This window comes from Aptenodytes patagonicus, chromosome 10 (assembly GCF_965638725.1).
Source record: "Aptenodytes patagonicus chromosome 10, bAptPat1.pri.cur, whole genome shotgun sequence".
Classification (NCBI taxonomy): domain Eukaryota; kingdom Metazoa; phylum Chordata; class Aves; order Sphenisciformes; family Spheniscidae; genus Aptenodytes; species Aptenodytes patagonicus.
In genome coordinates this window covers 12,786,602-12,814,422 of record NC_134958.1, presented here as the reverse complement: position 1 = coordinate 12,814,422, position 27,821 = coordinate 12,786,602, and the positions used below count along the sequence as shown (strand labels likewise).

The following is a 27,821-nucleotide window of genomic DNA, read 5'->3' as shown; positions in this document are numbered from 1 at the left end:
AACAAAACCACAACCTGTCATTGGCAATATTTCTGTTGGTCATGGCAACAATTTTTAAAGGTGACTACTGAGTTTGAATGGCTTAGTTCTTGACTGCCTAGATTAAAATGACCTGTTTCTTAGCATGCATTCTGAGGTCTGCATATTATTCAGCCCTTTCATGGTATCTCAAGTTATTAATCATAAATGGAGGCATCCAAAAAATCCTGATCAGTTTTGAAACTCATGGCCTCATTTAGCTTTCATAACAGCTTGTTTCTAACAAAATCTGATGTAGAGCCAAATGAAGTGTGTGTTTAAATGATCCCTTGCCTAAACTACCATGAAAATTTCAGATGGGATGAGAAGGAGGAATGCCACAGAGGGCAGCTTGTTGGAAGCTTGCTACTACTTAGAGACTAAAATAGCGTAATCAGCAAACACTCAGTCACTTTAATGCTTCTTCAGTGAAATCCAACTTTTTGTTTTCTGGCTTAACTGTTCTCTTGCATTTTCCTTAATCGCTCACATACGAATACTAGAATACATTCTAATTTTGATGCACCTAGATTTTCCTATTTGGTAGAAACTATAATTAAGACCAGAATAAGGGAACCTCTTGATAAATATAATACATTTATGAAGAATCAACATGGCTTTGTAAAGGCTTCATAAATTGTTAAAGCTCTTTGAAGTATACAGATGGACCAAGAAGATCCAGTTAGATTTCCAGAAGGCTTTTGCAAGGTCTTTCATCAAACTTTCACCGAACTTTCTTGTTGGGATATAACAGAAGAAAAAGTCTATATGTAAACAAAATGTTGTTTATATGATAAGAAATGATAGGAAACAAAGTCTGAGAATCAATGATTGATTTCTAACAGAGGAGCAAGGAGGTATCAAATGAAATAGAGGAGGCAGACAGGAAAACAAAGGAAGTATTTCATACAGTACATGGCTAAGATGTGAGACCATCACAGGATGTTGTTGACACTAAAATTTAAATTTAGGGGACTGAAATTTATATTTTAACAGATCAAAAATAGTTAGACAAATTACTGGAATAGAATCCACTAAATGCTATCAAACGCAAAGATACTAGTCATGGCTAAGGAAGTCACAAAGTTGCAAATTGCTGGAGGCTAGAAGGGTATAAAAGGGATGTATTGCTATCAGCCACCATCTTACGCTCTTTCCTAGACATTTGCTATTGGCTGAAAGCAGGATAGTTGTCTTTGGTCTGATATAGCACAATTATCTTATGATATGTAATTATTTAGAATGTTTTTTCTCATTTCTGTCTTAATTTATTTCCACTCCCCCAAACACACTTTCTTTGACCCAATATGTTTTCTGTTTTTCTAATTGATTGGTCACAGGGCCAAGCAACTTCTGAAGAGCGTTCTTCTGCTATCCTGTTAATGTGCTGTGTGTCTTCATGTGCTGATAGTCTATAAAAACAGGATCCATTAGGCATTTTTAGCACTTTGAGGTAAGACTTTTTAACGTGGCTCTTTGTTAAATGCATTGCATGGAAGTTTGTGGGAAAAATTCAGGCTAGGTTAATCGACTGCATATACATTTAGACATCTAAAGGAATGATCTTCAAAAGTATATAAGGTTTTAAGAATATTGCATGCTAGTGAAAGACACTTCTGTAAATGTTTTCCCTAATTACAGCTGGATACCAAATTAGTTTTTTGCCTGGTTCAGAACTCATTTCATCCCAAATTGAGACAAAAGCATTCAATTTAGAACTTTGTCATGGACTGGAAATTCTGTTTGAATTTCATGTCAAAGTCATGTTATGAAATATTTTATGACAGAAGTGTCAAAATGAAATGTTTCACTACTTCTGCTCCTAAACAGCAAGTTCTCTAATGGTCACTTTTAGTTAAATTTTCTAGTCTGTCAGCCAAGGAAGCAGAGGAGAAATTTAATCTGTGGTTTTGTTTTCCTTTTTTTTCCCAGCCACTTAAAGTATACACTAGTCCTCTTTCACAAGACTATTACCAAAGCCAGGTCCTCAGCACCTAGAGAAAGCTTTAGAGGATATTTGCTTCACCAAGCAAGGATTCTTTGGGGTCTTATTTTCTTTGCATGTAGGTCCCAATCTTGTGGGGTACTGTTGTCCTCAGCTTCTGTCGTATAAACTGCAAAAGGGAGTAACAACCAGCTTTTGTTCACACTCTCATGTATTTCATCCAATTTAAATGATCATCTGCATCTTCTGGTCTCTTTGCAAACCCCAGCACAGTTTCCTCAACAAAGGTTTTTGTAAAATGAATCCACAGACAAATAAATCAATGACTTGCCACCTACTAGTTTCTCTATAGCTAAGATTTGGGGCTTAACAGTGAAAGTGTGTTTCCTTTCTTTTGTGATGGAACCAGTGACCTGTATCAATATTGTAGGTGAAGTACTGAAATTTATTCAAAAAGGAGGGAGCAAGGCATGTGAAAATGGCTTAATGAATAACAGATACCTAACGTAATCAGTTATAATTAACAGAGAGTGAGACACTTGTGAAAAATCACCAGATTGTATTTTGGATTGAAAGACCCTCTTTCTTGCCAAATTGTACCTAAATTGGCTTCTTTCACTCCTGAAAAGAAAAATCAGGCCTGGAGAGACAAAAAATTAGAGTCCATTTAGGGATTGCACAGAGGACCTATGTGTCATTTATTTTCTTGTTAAGCTCAAAAGGCTGCCTATCCTCAGGAGAGTGGCAGTGGCAGACACTGGAAATGTTTATATAATTTGGCTCTATCTTTAATGAAGTTACAGGCATTGTCCCCCTGAAAGGCTGATGCTTGCTTCATTGGGAGAATATGTTCCAAACATTAAACGCAATGCAGGAATCTAGTATATATTATGCTGAGCAATAAAAGCTGAAAAAAAACCCATATTAGATGTCATTACTGGATTCTTTTTTGATGTTGGTTTTTAATATATGTCCTCCTATTTTTAGAGTTTTATTCTGAATCTTGTAATAGCAACCATTCCATTTTAGTATGAGGTCTTTTCTATTAACAGTGATCAAAGTGAAATATTTCATTTGCGTTGGAAAAAGAGACACTTGAGATGAATGAGCTTCTGCTGTATTTGGAGAGTTGGATGTTTCTGTTATATGATCTGACTTACAAAGTTATAAAATTAATTGCACAAAGCAGTTAATTTATAAACAGATAATAAAATACCATTAGCATTAAAGGTTTAGAAAACAATTTTGAACCTCTTTCAAATACACTGTAAAAAAATATTCTGCATGCTATTAAGGCTTATAAATAATTATTTTGGTGTTTATTTGGTTTAAAAACTAAACTGATACATTGTTTTCTTAAGAACAAATTGAGATCTCTGAGAACTACAGAATTCAAATAGCGGGCTGCTTTAGCTAAATGAGAAAAGGCTCATTCTCTTTAGGTTGAAGACAGGCTGTCTTTCTACCTTTAACTAATTTAGGGATAAATCCAGGCTCTTGATGTTCTCAAGAAGTTATCAAACTGAGCACAGAACTGTGTTTTAATTTAAACCCCCCCTCTCTTAAGGACTGTATTTCCTTAAGCAGTTTTGCCTTGCTCTTCCTTTGACCATTTCTGTTGATTAGAAGCAGGCTTTCCTCTAGTCCTATTTGTTCAGTGTTGCCATGTACCAAAGGTGTAGAGAATGAACAAAGGGGGTAAATTGCAACCTGTAAATACAGTGCTCAGTAAAACTTGTTCTCTGTAATTTTGGTGTAATACGTTAAAGGCATCTTTTGAAGATATTTTTGTCTGTCATTTTGTTGAGCCTCACACTTGGTGTGAACAATAGTTCACATCTATTGGTACATGTTATGTTAAAACAAAGCTCAATTCTACTTTCAAACAAGCTCTCAGTTTTTGAACGTTAGGTTTGTTGGACTTTTGTCCCGTGAACACTTGCAGGTCAGCCACTCAAGACACTTTTCCTCTACGGAGAAGTAGTGTCTAGGACAAGTGCAGTGAATGTCTTTTCAATAAACACAACTCTCTCTCATGTCCTTTTCTCGTCAGTCATCTTAATTTCCAGACTAAGCTGTTGCATTGTTGCCATGGGAATTTGAAACAGCCCGCAGGTAGAGAATGGTCACTGATAGACTTAAATCCATTTCATGAGGAACATTAAATGATGTTAATTAACATTAATATGACTTACATGGCTTAAGACCTATCTTTGTGTTTAGCAGAGCTCTAGGAATAATTTAAAAGATGAGCTATTACTCCCACTGGGATCTTGACTTCGAATCCACTAAAGGCAATGGGTGTCCTTGAACTAGCTTAGAAGGCTTTGAAGCAGGTCATTTCAGATCAGCTTTCCTGGCTATCCCTCTGCTGTTCATTCTGCTTTGTGATGACTTCTTTATGCTGGGCTTTATATCAGTGCCATGCAGAGTAAACCCCTTAACATCCCTTTTGCTGTTCTGGTCCATGAGGCAATGAGCCATGTGTTTTTTAGATGATCATATGAAGATTCAATCTATTTTTAGGGCAGTCTTGTTGCCAGGAATAATTTATGGGACTTTTGATTTGAATGGTGGATTATATGACGATGTAAATGCCTGAAATGGATATTTAAAAATACTTTTTACTGACTTAATGTTTAACAGATTAACACCTCTGATGCAGTTACATTTAAAAGCAGCTTTGTATTTCCTATCTATTTTGTATTTTTGACTGATGTCATTGGAGACCTCTAGGCAAACACCACGACTTTGGTTTCAAAGCCCCAAATGAGCAATAAATAGGTATAAGTAGTACATTTAATAGATGAACTGTAAGATCATGAAGAGACCACACCTAATGAGTTTTATACAATCTATTTCCAACTTCAATGCCAATATTTTTATTTCATGTTTAGAGTTCTGCATAATGTGATCCAATATGTTGATCTCTGTCATTCTAAGTGATCCCCCTATCTAAGAGTTGAAAAGTGAATTGATTTGCCTTCAGTCGTGTAATAAGCATATGTCTCAGGTCTAGCCTACTATACTGACACATGTAAAACCCACTTAAATAAATCAAAGGGGGTATTTGGGTATTCTTCCATTTGCCTATAGGTTGATGGGAGAATAGATTGTTTTCATACCTCAGTTATTTATTTTGTTGGTACAGCCAGCCAGCCATAAAAATGATCAGTATCAGAAATGTTCTTTGGAAGAATCATTTGGGCTATCAATATCTTGGGTAGCTTAATCATCAAATTCATCAGTTTTAGTAGGTTTAAATGTATAAATTCCTTTTGGAATGCATTTGCAGTTTTTAAAATTTTACTGTTTAGTTGATTGCTATTTCAAGTATTTCAGTTTGTAAATAACTCCACAGTATTTGGATTTGCACAAAAGCAAGGATGAAAAGGCCTAGAAGGATGTTTTTTTCAAAATTGTCTTTAATGGCTATACTTTCTTTTCTTTTCTTTATCTAGATACAACAATGGTGGCACATATGCTGTTCAGGTGGATTCTAAAAGGGCTTATTCTGTCTTTTCTGCTCAAAACTACTCTGTCCCTAAACCCAGATGATCCAAATGTTTGTAGTCATTGGGAAAGGTAATGTATAACATGCCAATTTTTTTTTTTTGGCTAGCCGACTCAGGTTTTCATATTTAAAAGGCAAAATAAGAGCCATCATTTGCTAAATACCACCCTGCCTCATGGATTTGCATGACAGAAATAGCACTTCTGAGCGCCTTTGAGGATTTGGATCATCCCAAAGAATTGGTTCTAAAGCTAGGGCTATAGACCACATACCCCTGTGTTTCCTCTCTGCTCAGCTGTACTTTGGAAAGCTCCTCCACAGTTTCAGCTAGAGGACTGCACAAGCGTATTTTCATTTATCACGGAGAGACCTAGAGAAATGGTGGCCTTGTTCTGTCTTGCTTTTTTGTGGTTGTTGTCAAGCAAGACTATTAGAGATTTCAACTAAGTTTTAAGCCCTTCCTGCTGCAACATGCAGGCTTATTCTGTATGGCCTGAACTTTGTGGCTGTATCTGCCAAATTTGTGTCAGCATCAAAGAGTATCTGCATGAAAGCACTGAGAATTAAAGGCCCTGGTAATTCTGTTCTCTCTGTTGTTACAGTGTCTTTGTCCTAAAAGTGGATCTGTGCAAGACAGTTCTTATGAGTACATAGAAACCCACTAGCTTTGATAGGGTTCACATTCATGCAGGGTCTGTTTGCAGAGGCTAAAGTTCCTGTACTCTTAAGTTTAACTTGCTAAATTTCCAGTTCTGTTCTGTGGTTTATTTCCACACAAATATGAATTACTGTACACTTCAGCAAAATAAACCCCTTAACAAGAGCAAAAATGGAATCATACTTTAATGGCATTATGTTTTGACTTTAGAGGCCTTAATTAGAGAACTAACTCTTTGTAGGTAATGCAGCTGCAAAGCAAAGACTGTACAGGAATAGGATTTTGCAGTCTGTGTTGTGAGGTGAAGTGCATTCAGAGCACAGGAATAAAATATTGATTTTGTCTGAAGAAAGTCAGCAACCTAGAGACCCAATCAAGGAGAAACAAAAATTAAATACCAAAATTGATTGGTTGTACTGACCAAGATGACTTTGTTACTTAGATGTTAATAAATCAAAGGGAAAAGATTGTTAGGGCAATTGCTGGATAAATAACGGGATCATAAAATAATAATAAAGATTTGTGTTACTGTTTTACATTAATAATAAGCAATGTAAATACTTTACATTTTGGCATTAGTAGAAGTAAAAACATTATTGTCAAACCCAGCAAACTGTGATAGAGGGCAAAAGCAACATCTAGTAGAATCTTGGCTTGTCTAGAAGAGGCATGACAAGCAGGGCAGTAATAGTCCAATCTTCGATTTCAAGCCAGTCAGACCCTCCAAGCAAATATTTTGGTATTCCCTTAAGGGTGCAATCTCACAGGGCTTAATCATGTCAGCAGTCCCGTTGATGAGAAAGAAATCGCTTGGATGATTAAGACAATCAATATAATGAATGACTTGGAGGATCTAATTCCGGGGTCTTGACCCTGCCTAGAATGATTTCAATATCATTCTCCAAAGGTATTGTAGATCTGATAAAGTAGAGCTTGTTTCCAGATCAGAACTGGAGATTATGAGTCTCTTAAGCAGTGCACACACTTACTGTAGGGCAATACAATGTTCTAAAATGACTGACACTAACAAGTCAATGAGATTTGTGTTGCTATATCATGTGAGAGGCCCAGACACTTTCAGTATAATCATAGTAATTAATATAGTACCTGTTGCATGAATAAGTAGTGTTTTGGGAAGGAGATTGCAGAATTCTTAGTATTGTTGGAGTTCTGTGATTTCTGATCAATTTGCCCAGTTTTTGTTTATATCCATTCATTTGTACAAAGGGAGGTAATCCCATTCTAACTGTATTGTCAGTGTTCCATATCGAGACACCAGTTAACTCATGTTACAATTTTCAGATAGTTCTGAGGTTATTTCTGCTACAAATTAAAAAGATTAAATTTGTGCAGCAGAAAAATAAACACTCTTCAACCTTTTACAAATGATCCTATTTGATTGGTGCACCCAATATTTGAAGTAATGATGCTGCTTCATCATAAAATGAAGTGTGAGCATCCCATCATGCTGGCAAAATGCAGCAGTGCTAAGTTAATATGAGATCTTATTAGCATTGTGGAATACAAGCCAAAAAATTAACAGTCCTAGGCAGGAAGGCAACTGAGACATTTTAAAACATGGTGCTTTCCTCTCTTTTAAAATTTGCACTATCAAGTTAACCAAATACCCTTTTCACCTTCTAAACTACCATGAATTTTAGTAACATTTGTTTCTTTTCCAGAAGGGAATGGTTTATTACTCAGACTGAAACCTCTATGCCTATTTTAGTTATGGAGCCCAAGTTAGACGCATTTCCAAAATTTTCAGGAAGAGCTGTGTTTGAAGGAAGCCCTTTTCTGGTTTTCAATAATGCCCAAAGTTTTAAGATTATTGATTTAATTATTTTTCATAATGGAGTTAGATGAGTAGCATATACAGGGAACTGAAGCTTTTCATGTTGCAACAAACACCCTTTCACTTTCTTTCTTTGTCTACTCCTAGCTATGCTGTGACAGTACAGGAATCTTATGCTCATCCTTTTGATCAGATCTATTATACAAGATGTACTGACATACTGAACTGGTTCAAGTGCACTAGACATAGGTAAGAGCTGATCCCCAGATATTTTAGTTTTATTTTGCCTTTTTATCTCCTTGCATAACTTTTATTTATCCAAATTTTTGTGGTACTCTAATATAGATATGTACGGAAAGATATATTTTACTACAATAGCTGGGGGGTTGGCATTCTAGGGCATTGATTGAACTAGAGAGATTTTTGCATGGAATTTGAGTGAGATCAATGGTAGTCAGTCTCTTATGGGGCCATTCAGGAGTATGTATCCTTGCCATTCACCCCGCCATGCAACTGGAAGTTTTTATTACATGACCAAACATGACCAACTATCCTTTCCAAGTGATCAGTGCATATCCAGGTTTATGGTGGGAGGTTCCTGCAGCTCCTAAATCTTGAAGAATCGGGCACTTGAGGGTTAGTGATAGTTATAAATGGATCTATATTTGAAATACTGCACCCAAATCTGTATTGAAAATCAGGTAAAATGAAGATGGGTCCATTTCTAGCACTGAGTGAAAGCTAATACTAAACAGTTAATTTTTCCCAGGCTGCAAGATATCGTTGTTATATTCATTATGATTCCAAATAGAAAAGTATCCTAATAAACATCCACTAATATTTGCAATCTTTCAAGGGGGTTTAAGCAAGCTACTTGGTACCTTAACTTTCACGCATTCAGTAGCAAAGAGGTTGTTCAGCACCATCCCAGTCTGACTGTGGGGTTTTGCTTTTTAGCTTCTGTGTTACGATGTATGGAATTGAACAGAGATGCAGAGCTTTCTGGACTATCGTGTAGCCTGGAATGCAGCAGAGTAAATGCAATCAGTTTATCTAACATGAGGGACAATAGATTTTGTTCAATTTAGATAATTTCAAATAAACTAGCATGAACAAAGCTGTTCTGAAATGCTGTTAAATGTTCTCTATTAAATATTACTTTTCTAATGTGGTATCATTGGTAATGCTATGAATAAGTCTAGAAAAGCTACAGAATGCTTAACACGTTTTAATTTCTGTGCACTACAGATTCTGGTGGGGAAAACATGCTTTAAATACTGAACTGGGACTATAATGTCATTTTGCAAGGCATTAATGTCTTGGAAGGGTTAGCAAGCAGGAAGAAATCACTTGGGGTTAACTTCACATTTTGTGTATTGAGAGCAGTTTCCATTGTGGTAATTTCTTGTGTAGCACGCTGACACAGTGGTCTCTGTAGAAGATTCTGTTCATTCTATTGATGATAGCTGACCTTGCTGATATGCAGAAATGAATTGTTTATTCTTGAAGAAACTCCTTGCACTTGCTTTAGGACTGGGGAAATGTTTTAAGATAGCAGTCCTAGGAAAGGCTACAGTGATTGACTGTCATGAGTACTGTGTTCATAATACAAGTTATATTTCAAGTTTCAAAACAAGTATTGATTTTTTTTTATTGTGGCTTTTAATATCAAAAGCTTTCATGCATTTTAAAATAATTATTGAATGCTATCCTTACTATAATTTAACACAAATATAATTCCAACAGTAGGCATTGATTTTCAATATTGTCAAATGGCTTTCTGTCTTGCAATTTAGAATAAGTTATAAAACAGCATATCGAAGAGGACTAAGAACTATGTATCGGCGAAGATCTCAGTGCTGCCCTGGATATTATGAAAGTGGAGACTACTGTATACGTATGTACAGAGCTTTGATTCAGATGTGACAATTAAAAGAAGTTTTTTGAGGAGGTATAGACAAATTAAAGATATATTGCAGTAGTAATACTGAGGGCTGATTTTCAGAGCTGCTCAGAACCTTCAGGTCCCACTGATTTCAGCCAGCATTGCAGATAAAGAACATTTCAGGTCATTTCAGGTTTATGCATTTCAAGCACCTAAGTAAAATTTTCCTGAAATCATTGGGGAGGGTGTTAATCAAGTTCCTGAGTACTTTCATGAATCAGACCTTACTTTGGGGAGTAATTTATGCAAGTATGCACTAATGTTAAAGAATTAGGGGAACTGAGGACACTCTTAGGAATTAACTATTACATAATATAAGAAGCAGCGTAAAGTTTCTGCCTCTTAACTTTGAAAGTTCTTACTTCAGGTAAGAACAGTTAAAATCTCATTGTGTTTCCCATGGTTCCTGTCAATAATTTTGCTCTTTTTAAAGCTTCCAAATGTCAGAAGAACTTTGTCCTAATTGCACCGTATAACTAAATAAAAAGCTCTGGAGTGTGTTAGGTCAGTCTGAGGGGGACAAAAAGCAAAATGGATCTTTCAGCAACACCTAAGAGCTTTGTTAATTAAAAATGTCCTGTACATTAATGTCATGTGTTTTCAGTATTGCAGCTTTCTAAATATTCTGAGACAGAATGCATTTGCTACACTTTGCTCAAAAGGAGAGTGGAGCTGCGGATCTCTTGTCTACATCTTGTTAGAATGGGATTATGACACAAGAAAAACACAAGGAGGTTTTGATCAGCATCAGAATCCAAATTTTATTGACGGGTTTAGAATGCCATAGAATAATTTAAATGTGAAAATGATACATTTATCCAGCTAACTTTAAATACCTTGACACAGTGCTTTAAAGCTATTTCTATCTAGTTCTGTTGGTGTTTTTATCTGAGTACCTATATTGTACTTATATTGTAATATGTGAGCACCTCAAAACCACGAATGGACCCTAATCTCATTTTAAATGACCTTTATGCCAAACAGTTACTTTAAAGGGGCTTTGGACTGTGAAAAATTACCAGCCTTTTGAGATAAGGCATTATAATCAGCCTTATTTTACAGAGAGAGTAATAATTTGATCTTTTGAAGTATGAAGTGCTGTTACTCAAGTCCTGAAAAACATTTAATGTAACCTATTGTCTTTGCTAAAATCCTTCCTATGTTAGGTATGTACTTACATTTAAATTTCTCAGGTGTCAATATCATTTCAGCAGTTGTTCCACATACTTTTTTACCAACTTGAATTTTGTGACTCAAAATCCAGAACATATTTTTTTTCATTTTTCTCTCTGCAATCTATTGATTTTTTTATTTTTTATATTTTAATTGCCATACTGGTTGCAACAACAGGAGATCTCTGCAGACTTTCTGATTCTTTGAGGATATTAACATTTATTTTAAAGTGCTTTTTTGTTAGTATTAATACTCGAGTTCTGCTGCTGGCAGGCAAATTTTGTCTTTATATTATGGAGAAAGAACAGCATACACTATGCACCAAAGTTTTGCTAATGCAGAACAGACAGCAGGTATCTGGTCAGGCCAGGAGTTTCATGTTTGATACAGTGCAGATAATACTTACATTCTCTCTGTTGTTTCATGTGCAAGAGTCAAGTTCTTATATTTCATTATCTGCATGGTCATAAATGCAAAGTGCATGCCTCAGGGACATTTTCTATCTATCTTCCTTCCTGGGAGATCTGAGCAGCCAGTGCAGCTGAGAGAGAAATGATGTAAAGGAAGAAGTTCTCCATCATGATTGATTCTAGATACTTGGTCTTATTTTGATACCACAAGTAGCCACATAGCAAACAAACAAACAAACAACCTCATCAAAACTCTGACCCTGCAACCAACAGTTCAAAGGCACAACAATATTTAGGTAATGTGACGCTTTTCATGTCATCCTTTTTGTTTCTAACACATGAAGCCCTGGTCCCATTAGTTTTGGTTTGTTTTGTTTTTCCACAATACATTCCTGTGCCAACAAGCAAATTCTCCCATTCATCATTCTTTGCAGTCAGCAGTGAATTCCATTTCCATTCCTGGTGGCACCTCCCTGCTTTTGCGTCTTTCCTTACCTTCCCTTTCCCATTTCTTTCTTTTCTTTAAACTCATATTTTCTGCTGTTTCCTAACAAGGTATTCTAGCACTCTGTGCCACATTCCTCCAGACATGTTCAGTGCCTGCTCCTTTAATGGCAGCTGCTACAGGAGAGAGGTCAGGAGACACCATCAAAATCATTCCACTTGCCTATGCTGTCATAGGGCGGCATGGTTTGGAGATGAGCGTGCTTCCGCTAAGCCCCACTGACATGAAGGGAAGGAAGCTCCAGCCCTGCAGAGAAGGTTCTTCCCACTCAGCCAGCCCTTTAAAATCTATTCCATTAGCAATCATGGAAGCCACTACAACATGGGGAGGAGAGAATACATCCCGCAGTGAGTCTGATGATCAGAAGAAAGTTTGATTAAAAAACAGTGTGTAGATTAAAGGCTAATTGGTTCTTCTTTCATTAATAGCAGTCTTCATTTCTTGCAAAAGTTAAATAGCTTTGTAATTAACAGTGACATGTTTAGACTAGAGAAGGCTGAGTTTAAATCTCTATTAATGACTGTTTCTTGGATTTTAAAGCAGGAATGAAGGCTTTCAGCTACTGTTTTGAACTTTTCCCTTCTCATTTACTATTTTTAAGGAAATGTCAGATATATGTTTTTATATTTGTCCTCTTGTTGGGACTTACTAAATGGATTAGGTCTAATAAAATCCACCCTCAGTTCTAAATAATCAGGCTGACCCACAGCTTCTTGCTCTGCCACTCTTTCTCTGATGTTTTTTTTGCCTTTTTGAGATCTATATATGCTACTGCCCCATAAAATGTGGAATTCAGGCACAAGGTCAAATAATTTAAATTGTTGGCTCGTAAGTTATACATCTGGCCAGCCCACTAGTACTTAGGCTAAACAGTTTTGGGGTATGAAATTGTCTTTGTGCCTATAAAGGGCTTGGAATATTTTTGGGTTGTAATGGTATTCAAAAAATACCACCTGAAAAATGCTGCAAATGCACATCTGCATTTTTTTTCCATTGATGTCTTAGAAATGGTTGCTACCGTTCTGGTAGTTTTGCAAAATGCTTCCCCTTCTCTGAATGTTCTTATACACGACATAGCTTTTCACTGAGCTGTCCCTGAAAACAAACAGCATAGTCTGGGTAGTAAATCAGAGCAACTATGATTTACTATACTTTGTATGCTAAGGTAAGCTTTTGGCAGAGCAAATGCATAAACTGCAGAAAATCTTTTTTTAAACAACCACAGGGTTCAACTGCCCTTCAAGGCTTTCGTAAGGATGTTTTAAAATTATATTGCTTAGATTAGTATCTGTGGTAGATAAAGCATCTCTGAATACTTTGCTGCTCAGAAAAAAAAAAAAAGAAAAGGAATATTACATGGCTCTTTTGTGATTTTTACTCTCTGAGTAGATGGTAATTGAATACTTCCCTTTAAGAATATGTCAGGTGGAAAGATCCCCTGTGTACTAAATGGATACATTTTTGTCTGAGACACCAATGCTTTGCTCAGTCTGTCCATTTTAATCTTATTCTTGCGCTACAGATTTATATAAAAGAGACGTTTCTTCTAGGTAACAAAGGGTCAGAGACCCAAGCATCAGAGAAAAGGAAGATGGGATAACAAACAGCATCTACTTATATCTGACTTTTTGGCAGAAAAAAACAACCATGAAACACAAAGTTGGGAATTCACCTTTTCTTCATAGATTGAGATATTTTAGCTTTTAACAGTTTTATTTTTCACTCTCATACCTTACGCTCTTTTTCTAATGTATAAATCTATGCAATGTGACAGGATGTAATAATGACAGGATTAGTGATTTAACAATCTTACATGCTGCCATTTATCTGTCATTCAAACCTGCCAAAATTCAGTAGAGTTATAGATTGACCATTTCATGGTTCTTTCCTTTCTTGGCCAAGATATTGATCTCAGGTTGTTTCTAAACATTCAGCTTTCCACATTACAATTGCCACAACGATCATCAGGGCTCCTTGACTTTGACAAATCTTTTTATAAAGAAATTCTTGGTCTCGCTGGTTGAATCTCAATTTGTCACCTAGAGTGGTAGTTCACTCAGGCCAGAGGTTAGGGACATTATTATATTTGCATGTAGTTATTTACCCATCTTTTCAGCTAGCCTATGTCTGACGCCTTTAATGAATTTCAAAAACAAATTAGCAATGTTCTTTTAATAGCTGCCTTGGTGAAATTATGCAAATTTGGGACCTGATTCTTTTCAGGATTTTAAATAATGTTTCATAAATTCTGTAATTCCAATAGACATGCCAACTTCATAGACATGATGTATGCTTTTATATTGTAGCAATATGAACATTCGTACCTCAGGATTGCACTCGAATTTACAAGGCTGCATATCTACTGTGGTTTTTGTAATCTTTGAAAAGGCTGCCTTATTGGAGCCATATGGCTAGATTGTTAAACATCTGTACCATAGGAGTAACAATTCCAAAGCTTCCTGCCATCTGGATGAATTACAATACTTGCAATTCAATGCATATGTTACAACAACACACTGACACCACAGTAGAGTGTACTTATGATGAAAAGAAAAATAATAGCTTATGTGACCAGTTCCAAAGTTGTACACTCTTAGAAAATGTTGAATCAGCGGCTTAAACTTTGTGAATATTCATAATGTTTGTTCATATGTCAGATTTGTTGATTATTTTCACTTTATAAGGCAGTAGCTCATTAAGATTTTAGAAGAAATGTTGTGTCCCCCCTTCTCACCTCAATTTTAAATTCCTCATGGTGAGCATTCCTGTAACTTGAAAATATATTGTTTGAAAACTGCTGGACTTAGGAAATATATTTTTCTTATCTTTATAGACACACATTAAAGCTGGTGCTAGTGCTTTCTGTAAGAGCCTTACTGTTACATTATTCAAGTACGGCATTCTGTACATCAATAATGCAACATAAATTAAGGGAAATGATATAGCAGTACATAGATACTTTGTATCAGGGGACATTCTTTTTCTCTTTCTGTTTTGGGATGTATGAGTGTGAGAAAATGGTGTGGAAGGCCATTCTGCATATAGGGTTATTAATTATAAAATTGAAATGACAGTAGGAGACACTTTGAAATTTGTCCTTTTATATGCATTTGAGATGACTCCGTATGTCTCTTTCCAGTGAAGAATATGGGGAAAATAGTTTGGGTCCTGTGTTCCCATCTGAGGGGAAACTTGCACAGGAATTAAGAAATTCTGCTTCTAGTAGTAGCGGTAGTAGTCACAGTTGTAGTAGCAGCTACAACAACATTCTTACCACTGTGTGGTGACTGGAAGGAATCCCTGTTTTCTATTGAATGAGCAGGTGGGTTGATAGGAAAGCAACAGAAGGAGCATGCAACAGAACTGGTTATCTGCATTCAACTTCTGCTACCATACTGCAGAGTGTAACCTAGGAGCTGTATACCAATGTCTAATATACCATTTTACAGAACACAGTGGAGCAGGCCACAGCTCTGCAAACAGTAGAGGCCTTTGCTTATTCATTCTGAGGATCTTGGGAGGCAGGTGTATGTGGATAGGAAAAGGGAGACCGGCCTTACAAGTAGGTCAGTTCATTTTGTGGCATAGATGAAGACACTGGGTTACTATTTAGCCTAAAGATAATGGAGAGACCTCTTTGATGGGAAGGTGAAAAAATCAATTCTCATCTCCCATCCATCATTTTATATTTGCAGTCAGCTTCTGGATGCTGATGGATTTGCAAAGATGCTGATGGGGAGTAGTAATGAAATAAGGGAAGGACTTCTGGAAGAAATGCAGTAGAAGGAGAAACAAAGTGTTCATACAAAGGAATGAGAATAGCATAAAGGCGGAAAGGAGGGTATGCTGAAGCTATATAATGTCTCAAGGGGCTTAATAAATATCAGAGGAAAAATTATGCAGGCATTACATTTAGAAAAAGATTTAGACTGTTGCTAGTGTAGCAGTAAAAAAGCTTTTCTGGCTGCTTTAGGAAACCTCAGTTGCATCAGTATAAAATAATACTGGGAATGTAGACACAGAAGGAGGCACTGGATCCAGGGCTACTCATAGTATTCATGCTAATGGCCTGGATCCCTGGAAGCTTCAGCAGGATCAGAAAAAAGGCACAAGAATCACAGATGTGAGTTCATTGTTGAATTCAAAGAAAGAGCCATGCAAAGTTTAGTCCATTAATTTGCCTACTTTTAGCAAAGACAGATTGGTCCCTAGCTGCTGTAAATCAGCACAGATCCACCATGTTTGAATGCACTTCTTCAGTTACTTATCCTCGCTTTCATGTCTTCTTTAATATCTCGATTCCCTTTCAAAATCCCCTTCCTCCTTCTCCTGCTTTAATTCACTTGAGTGTTGTTAATGCTAGTTTGCACTGATCTAGGATGGCATGGCGGGCACTGGTGCTAATCCACAATAGCTTTATGGCTCAATCCTTCCTATGTTGCTGGTATCCATTCCCTTGCATAGACTTATAAAAACAAGATCTTGTCCATCCCATATACGGGTGAACTGTTTTTCAGGACATATACATACAGGACGTTTGCCATATATCAAATTATGAAGGCACAGAACTCCAGAAGATTTTTCCCTCCAAAAGAGTTTGAAGTTCATTAGTAGTCCAGACGTGTGTCGTGGTTTAACCCCAGCCAGCAACTAAGCCCCACACAGCTGCTCGCTCACTCCCCGCCCGGTGGGATGGGGGAGAGAATTGAAAGAGTAAAAGTGAGAAAACTCGTGGGTTGAGGTAAAGACAGTTTAATGGGCAAAGCAAAAGCCGTACACGCAAGCAAAGCAAAACAAGGAATTCATTCACCACTTCCCATCGGCGGGTGGGTGTCCAGCCATCTCCAGGAAAGCAGGGCTCCATCACATGTAACGGGTACTTGGGAAGACAAACGCCATCACTCTGAACATCCCCCCTTCCTTCTTCTTCCCCCAGCTTTATGTGCTGAGCATGACGTCATATGGTGTGGAATATCCCTTTGGTCAGTTGGGGTCAGCTGTCCTGGCTGTGTCCCCTCCCAACTTCTTGTGCGCCCCCAGCCTGCTCGCTGGTGGGGTGGTGTGAGAAGCAGAGAAGGCCTTGACTCTGTGTCAGCACTGCTCAGCAGTAATGAAAACATCCCTGCGTTACCAACACTGTTTCCAGCACAAATCCAAAACACAGCCCCATACTAGCTACTCTGAAGGAAATTAACTCTACCCCAGCCAAAACCACACAGTGCGGTGAGCTGGGTTAACTTATTGAAATCAATAGGGTCAGAAAGAAGTTGGATGTGTGAAATGAAACATGTGTTTAAAAACGAAGTTGTTCTCTTGACCACTCCTTTACATCCTTCTCCCATTTAATAGATTTATTTCCCTTGTGCTCTGAAGAAGTTTTAAAGCCTAGTAGAAAATGAGGGAGAGAGAGAGAGGAAAAGAAGTTACCTAAATCTAGATGGCCTTTAAAAAGAGCTTCTGATGTACATACAAAATCTGAGGTAGAAACTTTTTCCACTTATTTTCTATTGTAGTTTCCTCTGGCTGTGACCTTCCCCTGACCACTTCCAGAGTCTTTGTCACACATTAACTCTAGATGTCTGGGAAACCATCAGTCAGATGTGGGGGATTGTTGACTGAAAAAAAGAGCTACTGCAACCTATGCCAGGTGTAAGCGCCAGTCACCCCTCTTCCTTATTTCTAGGCATCTTATAAGATTGAAACTGTAAATAAAAATGAATCAATATCACTACAAGAATGTCTGAAGTGCATACAATAGGATAATAGCATAGCACAGTGTTGTGGGTTAACTCCAGTACCTGCTCGCTCACTGACCCACACAGTTGCTCTTGCTCACTTCCCCCGGTGGGACAGGAGAAGAGGAAAGGAAGAGTAAAAGAAAGAAAACTTGTGGATCAAGATAAAAAAACGTTTAATAAACAAAAAGAAGTGGAAGAAGAAAGAAACAAACCAAAACAAGTGATGCAAAGGCAATCACTCACCACCTCCCATGGGTAGATTGATACTAGCCAGTTGCTGAGCAAAAGATTGTTCATCTCCCGAAAGCCTCTCCGCTCCCTTTTTCTTCCTGAGCATGACGTTATAATGCATGGAATATCTCTTTGCTTAGTTTGGGTCATCTGCCTGGTTGTGTCCCCTCCCAACTTCTTGTGCACCCCCAATCTATTCACTGTGGGGGGTGGGGGCAGCAGCGTGAGGAACAGAGAAAGCCTTGATGCTGTGCAAACACTGTTCAGCAACAGCTAAAATGTTAGCATATGAGCGTTGTTTTGGTCACAAATATAAAACACAGCACCATCCAAGCTGCTATGAAGAAAATTAACTCCATCCCAGCCAGACCCAGTACATACAGCCATACTGTAGTTAATAAAACATACTCATCAATATGATCCTCATGAAATCTCCTTATGGGGTTTTTTTTTGGTCTTTCCAGCTCTTAGTTTCAGTAGTGACAGGGGACTACTTTGAAAGCTGGTGTGAACCGCTCTTTTCAAATATTTTTCACTCACTTCAGAACCTTGGAAAGGATGAGCCAGTGTTGGCAGTTGTCTGGGCTGGCTGAGGGTTTGTGGACCTTGCTCCTGCCACTCTCTGGTCTCTCAGCCATTTGTAGCCACAGCCATGGATGCCCTAAATATGTCAGCCTGTGCAGGCAGGAGGAGGTATTTGGCTACCTGGGTGCATTTACATACAGTTCAGCTATTCCCCATCTCCTCTATCACAGGAATGAGAGTGGCAGGAAGCACTTGGCAGATTGAATTTGGCCCAAGAGCTGTGTGTTAGGCTTAAGTATACTGCTTTCAGCATCTTCCTGTGCATAATGGACATTTCTTTTATGTGAACTTTTGGAACGTGTGACTGTAATTATTACATCCTTTTAGCAGTCCCTCTGAAAAATATCGATGACATTCACACGAGGAATACCACATGAGCCTGCTGTATGAAATACCATACCAAACTAGTTGTGTTTATTGTTGCTGGTTTCTCAAATGCTGGGTAATACTTGGGAGTGGGTTCACCAGATGGGAATTTAAAGAGGTTGTAGTTCCCTTTATTCCCAATTAGCTTTGTCTTGTGTGGCACGTATTCCATGTCTCATGGTAGGATAAAGATATATTATCCCATGGATTTCCAATTGCTTTTGCAACTGCATCCATTTCTGATTAATGTGTGGCCTATAAAAATAGGCCAGCTACTCTGTAGCTTAGTGCAAGCAGATAGTACTCTGTTATGAAACAAGTCTTCAAAATTTGTAGAAAGCGATCACATATGTTAAAATAAAAAGCACTTACAACTCTGAAGTGTAAATCATTTAGACCAAAGTGTAAAAATATTAAAATGCCAAATAGTGCAGAAGATTACTGGGGGACTTTAGAAAAGAAGTAACTTCTTCCTACTGAAACCATGCTTTTGCATCAGGAGCCTGGCTTTCAAAGGTGTTGAATGCTACAGTTTCCATCAACTTGGCTGAGAACTGTGGATATACACCATTTCTAAGTAGTGGTAACACCTCAACAATAATAAATGTCAGCTGTTGTTGTAACAACTGATCTGCAGATTGAGTTGTGCTTTCATATAGATGTACTAATTCTTTCTGTAGCTTTATATAGCAAAGCACCTTCCTGAGACATTTGCATGAGTTACTTTAGTGAAGTGGGTGATAGTGAAGCAAAACGGCATGAATTCTTCATGGGGAAAAAAAAAAAAGACTGTGATAGGGCAAAATGGCTAGTAGGAGTGAACTAAAGGTGCCCAAAGTGCACATAGATGGCAATTTTGGGTTTGCAATAGAGTCAGTCAGCAAATCAGTTTTCATTTTTGGTTCCCTAATTGTTCTCAGTGAAAGAAGATGATGTCAGCTAATAGCTTGAAAAGCATCTGTTAACACTTCATACTCTAGTACTGTGTAAAAGTATTGATCAGATATCATAAAGTCTAATCAGAGACAGAGCTCTTCTAACCAGCCATGGGTACTTCCTCTAGAACCAGATACTCTTTGACTGTTTACACAGACATTCTCTTTTTTTTTCTGTTACAGGATTATAGCATTCCACTTCATATTTGTGTATTGTTGCACATACTTTTCACTTTAATAAAGGTTTTTTAAGACTTCCCAGGGAAATTTTTCATAAAACTTTAGTGCATTGCAGATTTGATCACAAAACATTTTTGAATAATTTATCTTAAGCTCAGTATTTCTAACATAGGTATTCACTTTTGCAAACCTCACTTTCTCTGATCAGTAAGTTGAGATATTTTCAATCTATTTAATCCCAAAGCTTTTCTTCTTTTTATCAAGATTTTTCCCTTCTGAATATGATGATTTACTTACAATTTACTTACAATTATTATTGTAGTGCCCAGAAATCCATGTGCAAAACCACTAAAAGATAGCCTTACTTGAAAAAGCTTACAACTTAAGTATGTAAATCGAGTCAAATATTTTTCTGATCAAAAATAAGAAACTGTGTATGAAACACGTTATAAGCATACTTGTAAAGAAATTAAACCTGATATTCAATATAGCAAGGAGTATACAAAAGGAGGCTTTCAGTTACAGCAGTGTAGTTCATATACGAGCTCTGCTGAAGCAAGTCACTGGTACATACCTTAGGGTCTGATACCACTACATCTGCATTCACAGGTGTCATGTTTTAGGAAAATCTATGGTTTAAATAGAATTCCTTTTAAAACATTATTAAAAGCATCCAAAATGGTCTTTTTTTTTACCAAATACTATGTAATAGTTTTGTTTAATGCAAATGCTATTTAACATTTACCTTATAGTAAAGGGTAGGCATCTTCAATAGCTTCCGACAGTGTAGGTAAAAGTTTTTATTTCCAACTCCCACCTTCTATTTTCAGGCAACAGTGAATCACAGGAATCAGAAAGTACATTTTACTATGTCTCATTAGTAGAAAGTTTCTCTAGACACTTGGACATTACTAAGAAGTTGGACTTGATCCTACATCAGCTGACCTCCTGCATTCTAGAGTTGGTTACAGACAGTTTAAACTAGTGGCTTGAGATGAGAATCAGCCCCCATAATTATACAAGAATTTGTTTCCTGGGGTCTTTTTTGCAGTTCTTTTCAGTAAGTTGCTCTGAAACACATTGCTATGGTTCCTTTTGAAATGTGAGAAAAGTGAAAAGTGTCTGCATTTAAATATTCCATCCCCAGTAATGTTCGTGTAGCTTATACATTAACATGATCTTCAGACTATACTTCTATCCTTGATTATCAGGGTGACCTTCATTTGCAGTGTGTGGCTTGATCTGAAATGAAATCTGAAGTGCGTTGGCCTTCTAGGGCCCATGCCATCTAATAGGTTTTGCCTTTAGAAATTTGTCCATATTCATCCTATTTTGGTGAGAAACAAAGAAAGGATTTTTGTTAGATTGGCTTGATGAAATTTGGAATAAGAATGAAGAAAGATTTTGTTTGAAAAATCAATAGTTTATTCAATGTGCTACAGGACTAAAATTTATCTAGGAGAATCGGTGTAATTTAGTTTTATTAGGTGTTGCGTTGCTCAGCAAAGATAGCCCGAAGTATCATGCAGTCCAGATGTCTTGATCTATCTGCTTTTGATCTTTTAGGAACAACATTTTTGATGCACCCATTCTCGCTCTTACAGACAGCACATACTCTCTGCCTATGAAAATCAATCATCAGCAGTGGAGCTGTGTCATTTACTGACAGAAAATAGAATTTTCTTGGCATAAGACCCACAATTCAGGGCAAGTCAGTAATCAGAGAACTACGGACATGTAGCAATGCTACCAGAAAATAAATATTTCACAGGAACAGTAATATGATGGAATTTGTACACAAAGAAATTCACTTAATGCCCTGAGTGGGTAACCTGCAGCAAAGTACGCAAGTGCTGTAATTTGAGGTGATTTCCAGAGAATGGGGCAAGATGGCTTGGTTATTTTACTAGACTGTTTAGGCCAAAGTCCTGCTCATGTCTCCCTCACTGTCTGCTGTAGCACCTCTGAGAATCTTGCCCATGTTATAAATGTTTTTTTTATAATAGCTCATTTTCTTTGACATTATCCTATATGCTTCCTCTATCACTGCTTAAATCAAACAGCTACTCAGCCAGTGTTGAAACCTGTAAATTCTTGGTCTATTTGAGTGATACAGTCATAGTAAGAAAACAGAGGTAGCTGTGATATGAAGCAAGGCAGTAGTAATATACTAGCGAAATTTCTATAGTGAGGTTCACTCGGCTAGAAATATCATCCCACAACTGATGAGTTTCATACAGTTCTGCCATGTGTGATACAAGTACTTACCTGTTCATCTGTAATTTAGTTATCACCTTCCTCAGCTGTAGGGCACTGTATGTTCATCCAGTCTTTTTATGATGGAAATGTTTGTTTATATCTGACTTACCACTTTTAGCTAATTTCTAACTTTGTACTTAGCAACTGGCAGCTCACTTTCCATTCCAGCACAACTCGTACGAGGGCCCAGACTGCAGACAAGATACTCATACCTATGAATGGAGAACAGTCATTCCTTCAGCAGCGTGTTGAGTATAGTTTGATACTACCTGCTATCACAGGTAGTTTGGTAGATCTGGTTATGCTTGCTCTTCTGGTAGGTTTGGCTGCTTCTCCATATATTGGCAGGAAAGCTGAAAGGACCAGGGATCTCAGGTATGAGGTTCTCCTCTATTCCCCAGCCTGTCAAGAATTTCATTCCCTCAGGCAATAAAAAGAATTCCCCTAAGGTTAAGAACAGAATGATTGGGGAATTCTTCCACTGGCTTTAGCACAGAATTGCTTCTTTTCTCTTCTGTCCTCAAAATAACTGGAGCCTCCTGCTGGCAAATACTATTTGACTGCATTTGGTTTTGGTGGAGTGAGGTCTGCTAGATCATATACAGAGAAAATGAAAGACAACACGTAAAAGCAGATGTTAATATTTCTACATTACTTAGAAAAAGATAGTAGTGCTCTTTCTAAAGGTGCAATATAAAGCACAATTTGCAGACAAATTGTCATTAAGTTTGCTGGTTGGATGAATCAAGTTCCAGTAGAAAATTAACTAGTGAAAATGTATTTTCTACAAATTGCTGGAAAGAGTTGGTCAATTTACCAAAATGGAAGGAGTAGACAGAGGGCACAGGAGGGGAAAAGCTTTCCTGGGTCATAGATTCTGATCTGCTGATTCAGGATCTCTCTTAACCTCATTAACAGTTTGAACTAGTGATAATGATTGTTTTGAACCCTGCAGTGAGGCAATGGGAAATCGTTTACCAGAAAAAGTTAAATGCTGAAAATTATCCCACAGAATAATATTGTATTAAAACATTGATCAGCAGAATTGATCTCAGCATAAGTCATTCCTCTCAACATGGTAGAATGCAATGATTATTTCCAGTTGAAGCAATGGCATAAAATGCATAAAATCAGTTGCAGGCCTTAAACTATCAACAATTGTCAATATTTAGCTGATCTCCAAAGAGTTCTCTATGGGCCCAGATTCACTTTCTGTGATGGCAGTGAGAAAGACTGATCCTTAGAAATGGTAAGTGATTTGGGAGTGTAATTTACCTTAGGGTGGTCAGGATTTCACCTGAAGGTGGAATTTCTCTCTTCACCCCACAGAGCAAGCCCAGGTGCTTTTATCTCCTGATCTCTACAGAGCACTGGGGGTGAGCAAGAGACATCCCTGTGTGGACTGCCATCTCTGACCTTGGTCTGAGGTTTTCCCTTTATGTGTGACATTAGTCATGAATCTGTTGAAATCAGGCATTAGACAGATGCTTTGTCTTCATTGCAGAATTTGCCTAGGTTCTTAAACTTAACTCCCTCATACCTTCGCACACATTCCTCTTGCCAGAGCTTGGTTGTGACTTTATCTACAGACTAACGGATTAGTGTTGCTTTTACCCAACCTCGTAACCTGTCCACTTTGCAGGGCAGATGCACTTCAGTACTCAGTCCTGCAATGCCTTCCCACAATTCTCTTTTTGTGCTTTGAAGTACTGCAGAGCTCTTCTGTTTTTCGAACAGCCAAAGATACAAAGCTGTTCGGCTTACTGACCCCAGTTCTGCTCTTCTGACATTTGCTGCTACAAGGAGCATTTCAGCTTTTCAGCTTTCATTCAGACATTATTAAATGGTAAGTACTATCTCCCATTCCCTCTCTCCACCAGAGCAGATGAAGACAATGGAGCATCAAAATGACACAAAGAGTCTATTAAATGTGTGACTCCCATCAACCTCTCCTTTTTCAGGGCTCTAACCTTCTCCTCTATTACAGTCACTGGCACTATTTTATGGTCACTGATGCAATGCCATTCCTGTTTCAGGGATGTGCTGCTCCAGCTCAGCTTTTCCTCAGAATCAACCAGACTGCAATTCCAAAAAGTGTCCCACCAGTCTTGCTTTTCTCAAGACATGTAGAAAAAGTGGCAGTCTCTTCTCTGCCTTGACCTTTCCCTAGCACAGTTTACTTCCCTAACCACTCCCTAGAGTAAGGCCTACAGCAGGCAATAGATTGCAACATGGACTAAACTAAATTCTCATCAGTGCTAGATCCTCCAGTATTCAGTAAACTGTGAGCATTCCTCCAGTGAGGGACCTGAGAGTCTGAAACACTGAGGTCTGGCTGGAATTATTCCAGGGCCTGTACACTAGCCCATGTCATCTGCCTGAGACACTCAGCCATGACGAGAATGTGGGAGTCCCTGTGTTCACCTTCTCATTAGTCATCAGAGCCCCAGATTGCCATTTATCTGGTAATAGAAATCTGAGCTGAAACTATCGTAGGTTTTATGCTTATTAACAAATCTTCGCCTCCTAGCGATTCATATAGGGATTTACTGATATTTTGTCAGTGATGACACTGACATATGTCAGATTCTGCTCCTGGGAGAAGACAAAATCCTCAAAATGTATCTCATCTCCTCAGTTCTTTTACTTCAGACATTTGCAAGTCATCTCTGGCATAGCCTACTCCCTAAGCTTTGGCAGGATGTCAAGACTGAGGATAACACAACCTAGCTGCTACCTTGAACAGATCAATATCTCACTAAGGCAGTGGTCAGAGACTGCCCATGTCCCAGATGACAAGAAAGACCATTGATTCTGTTCTGATTGCATAGATGCATAGTCTCTACTTCCAAATCTGCCAAAAAATGTAATGGAATTGCACCTACAGGAAAAGGAGTTGATCTTGCGACCCATTGCTGTTATATGATCTGCATCAGTCTCATCTTTCCTTTGCTCACATTGATCTCCTTGGTTTTGTATTTTTTTATTAGTACTTTCATCGGATACCAAGAGGGAGATGAAAAATAAGGGTTGCCATACACTGAAACAATAAATTCCTCAAAGCTTGAGCAGGCTTTGAGATCTCTTCATATCTTCATCTATTAAAGCTGCTAAACCCTGCGTTAAAGTGCTATCCAAGGTGATAAATTAATGGATGTATCCTGAGTGATGACCACAGAAATAGACATTAAGCAATGCAAAGAACTATTATCCCAGTTCATTGAAACAATTATTCAGGAAACCATCTAATCAGCCTGATTCCTGACAGAAAGTCAGTGATTTAGAGAGGGAATCTTCCGTTCCACAAATAAGCAATAATCTAAGAAGGAGGAAAACCTACCTAGATGCATTAGCTGTAGTCATCTTTCTTCTACTATCAAACCTCCCTTTTCTGAGCACATTCTAAGAGAATCTAGCCAAAAGCTGACTACAGGCTTATCTAATGAAGCTAATATCCTAGACTCAGCACAATCTGGATTCAGGCCAGTACATTAAGATGGAAACACCATAGTGGCCCTCAGTGAATAGATTCCTAATGGATAAGGGGGAAGCATCTTTTTCATCTTTTCTTCATCTTCTTTGACCTCTCCGCGTTATCTAAAACCACTGGCCATGGCCAGTGATAAAAAGATAACTTAAATAGAGATAACTGCTATTTCACCTGACAAAATTATTCTTTCCCCTAAAAGTGGCATGAGGGATTGGAGGAATGTGCTAAAAAGGCCCAAAATGTTCCAGGGACACACATTAAATAGTGAAGGAAAACATCACTTTTTCCATTAAATTTCTACTTTGTGTAGTCCAACAACTATGTAGCATGGGGCAAACTGGTTAGAAGACGTGAAGCTAAAATGCCAGCAACATATGGAAAAAATGCAGGTCTACTTTTCGTTCACAGCAAATACATGAAATTGGTCAGAGTTTGGGTGAGATCAGTGTATAGTGAAGAAAAACTGGCAGAGACTGCCTATGGTAGAGCAGAGAAAAGAAAAATATTTTAAAGAACTTGCAGTCATGGGGCAGTGTCCTTTTGCCACATGTGCAGTCAGAATAGACCAGTTCATTCTGTGTAGTTCTAGGAGAGTGTCTGAATTTCTCATTGTGTCTATGCTCTCATATAGTAGCATCTGTATCTTCATTTAGCAATGTTTTCCATTATTATAATGTATCTACAGTTATTTATGCTTTCCATCACCTGCTGGCTGCGCTACAATCCCAGGGCAGAAAGCCTGCAGAGCCCAGGAAACTAGCTCGTACAGAACACTCCAGCACGTCTCTTCAGCAGCAGACGCTGCTATGAATGAGTGCAGTTCATGAAGCCTATTTTCTGCTTTCTACGCTGGGTTCCTTTAGACTTTGTAATTATACTGGTCTTTGTTTTGAAGATATTTTGCTTGTCTGGCACAATAAAGTCCCACCAGCTGAAGTGGGAGGGAGATGGAACTTGCTGGGTCAGTGGCTGTGAACTCCTCTAGGTTCAAAGGACCACTGCAAATATTACCATGTTCCATCGCAAGCACAAGACATTTTTTTTTGACTCTGCCTTTTGTGAAATAAATGCACAAGTTATGTGTTTGGACAAGCTAACAAAACTTTCACAAGTTAATCACTCCATACTTCTTCCCCTAGAATGAAACTCTTCTGTAAATGCACTTTCACTGCTAGGAAAGAGGCCAAGAAGGTAGTTGTGGCAGGTGTTATTTACGTTGCTTAATGGAGTACAAGAAGTCAATGGGTTGATAATGTAGTGATGAGCAGGGTATAACAGTGCGTATAAAACAGCGTGGTACAGGAGGGTTAAATCCTGCAAAGTCATAGTTTGGGTCCATACAGAGGAATGCAGCACCAAGGAAGACAGAGTAGCTCTGGATCCCTGGACTGTGGCTGCTTTTGTCTGGGATAAACCATCTGTGGTGCCACTCACTTGGAGTAACTCTGCAATGAAAGCATTCTCCAGGCAGAAGAGTCTGCTCCACTTAGCAGTGTACTCCTCAGTAACAATATCCTGGCTATTTCACACCTTTGTGGATAGGAGACACAGACAACCCATTTAGTATATCTAAATTCAAATTCAGGACAACAATTAAAAAATAAGTGCTAGTGTTAGAGAAATCTATGCAGTCATTTCAGGTGTGAAAAGAGTTTAATCTTCGGGTCTGTTTCCCTGAGGATTGACCTTATATGTTAAAAAAAAGCACTGTTTGTAATTATAAAGTAAGTGATAAGCATCAAATGAATTGTTACAGAACCCTTTTGTTGACTTTATTCCATGATAAGGAGCAGTTGCTGTGTGACCTTGAATATGGCCAAATAACTCATGCTAAATGCATTGCTACAAAGATGGCATTTTGGCAGGGCTTTGATGTAGGTCATTTGATTACCAGGCTGAATCAAACTACAAACTGATCTTAAACTCATGCCAAGAATGCTAATAATAAACTGATCAATGAGGTGCTGGATTGTTCAAGAGAATTGGTCAAGGGAAAACGCAGACATAAAAAGTCTGGAATTCCAAAGGTTGAACTGCTTGGGCTATTATACTGGGAGGAATTATATTCCTTGCA

At 38.0% G+C, this 27,821-nt stretch overlaps 1 protein-coding gene across 2 annotated transcripts in view; it reads left to right on the top strand.

Moving 5' to 3' along the window:
- Positions 1–1,384: 1,384 nt before the first annotated feature.
- MEGF11 (multiple EGF like domains 11) overlaps positions 1,385–27,821 on the top strand; it is a 217,581-nt gene continuing 191,144 nt past the window's right edge. For both annotated transcript variants that reach the window (XM_076348090.1, XM_076348089.1), the window contains exons 1-4: positions 1,385–1,471; positions 5,425–5,548; positions 8,078–8,179; positions 9,727–9,827. In XM_076348090.1, coding sequence (XP_076204205.1) covers positions 5,433–5,548; positions 8,078–8,179; positions 9,727–9,827 — 319 coding nt within the window. In that variant the 5' untranslated portion in view covers positions 1,385–1,471; positions 5,425–5,432. The remainder of the gene's footprint in view (positions 1,472–5,424; positions 5,549–8,077; positions 8,180–9,726; positions 9,828–27,821) is intronic.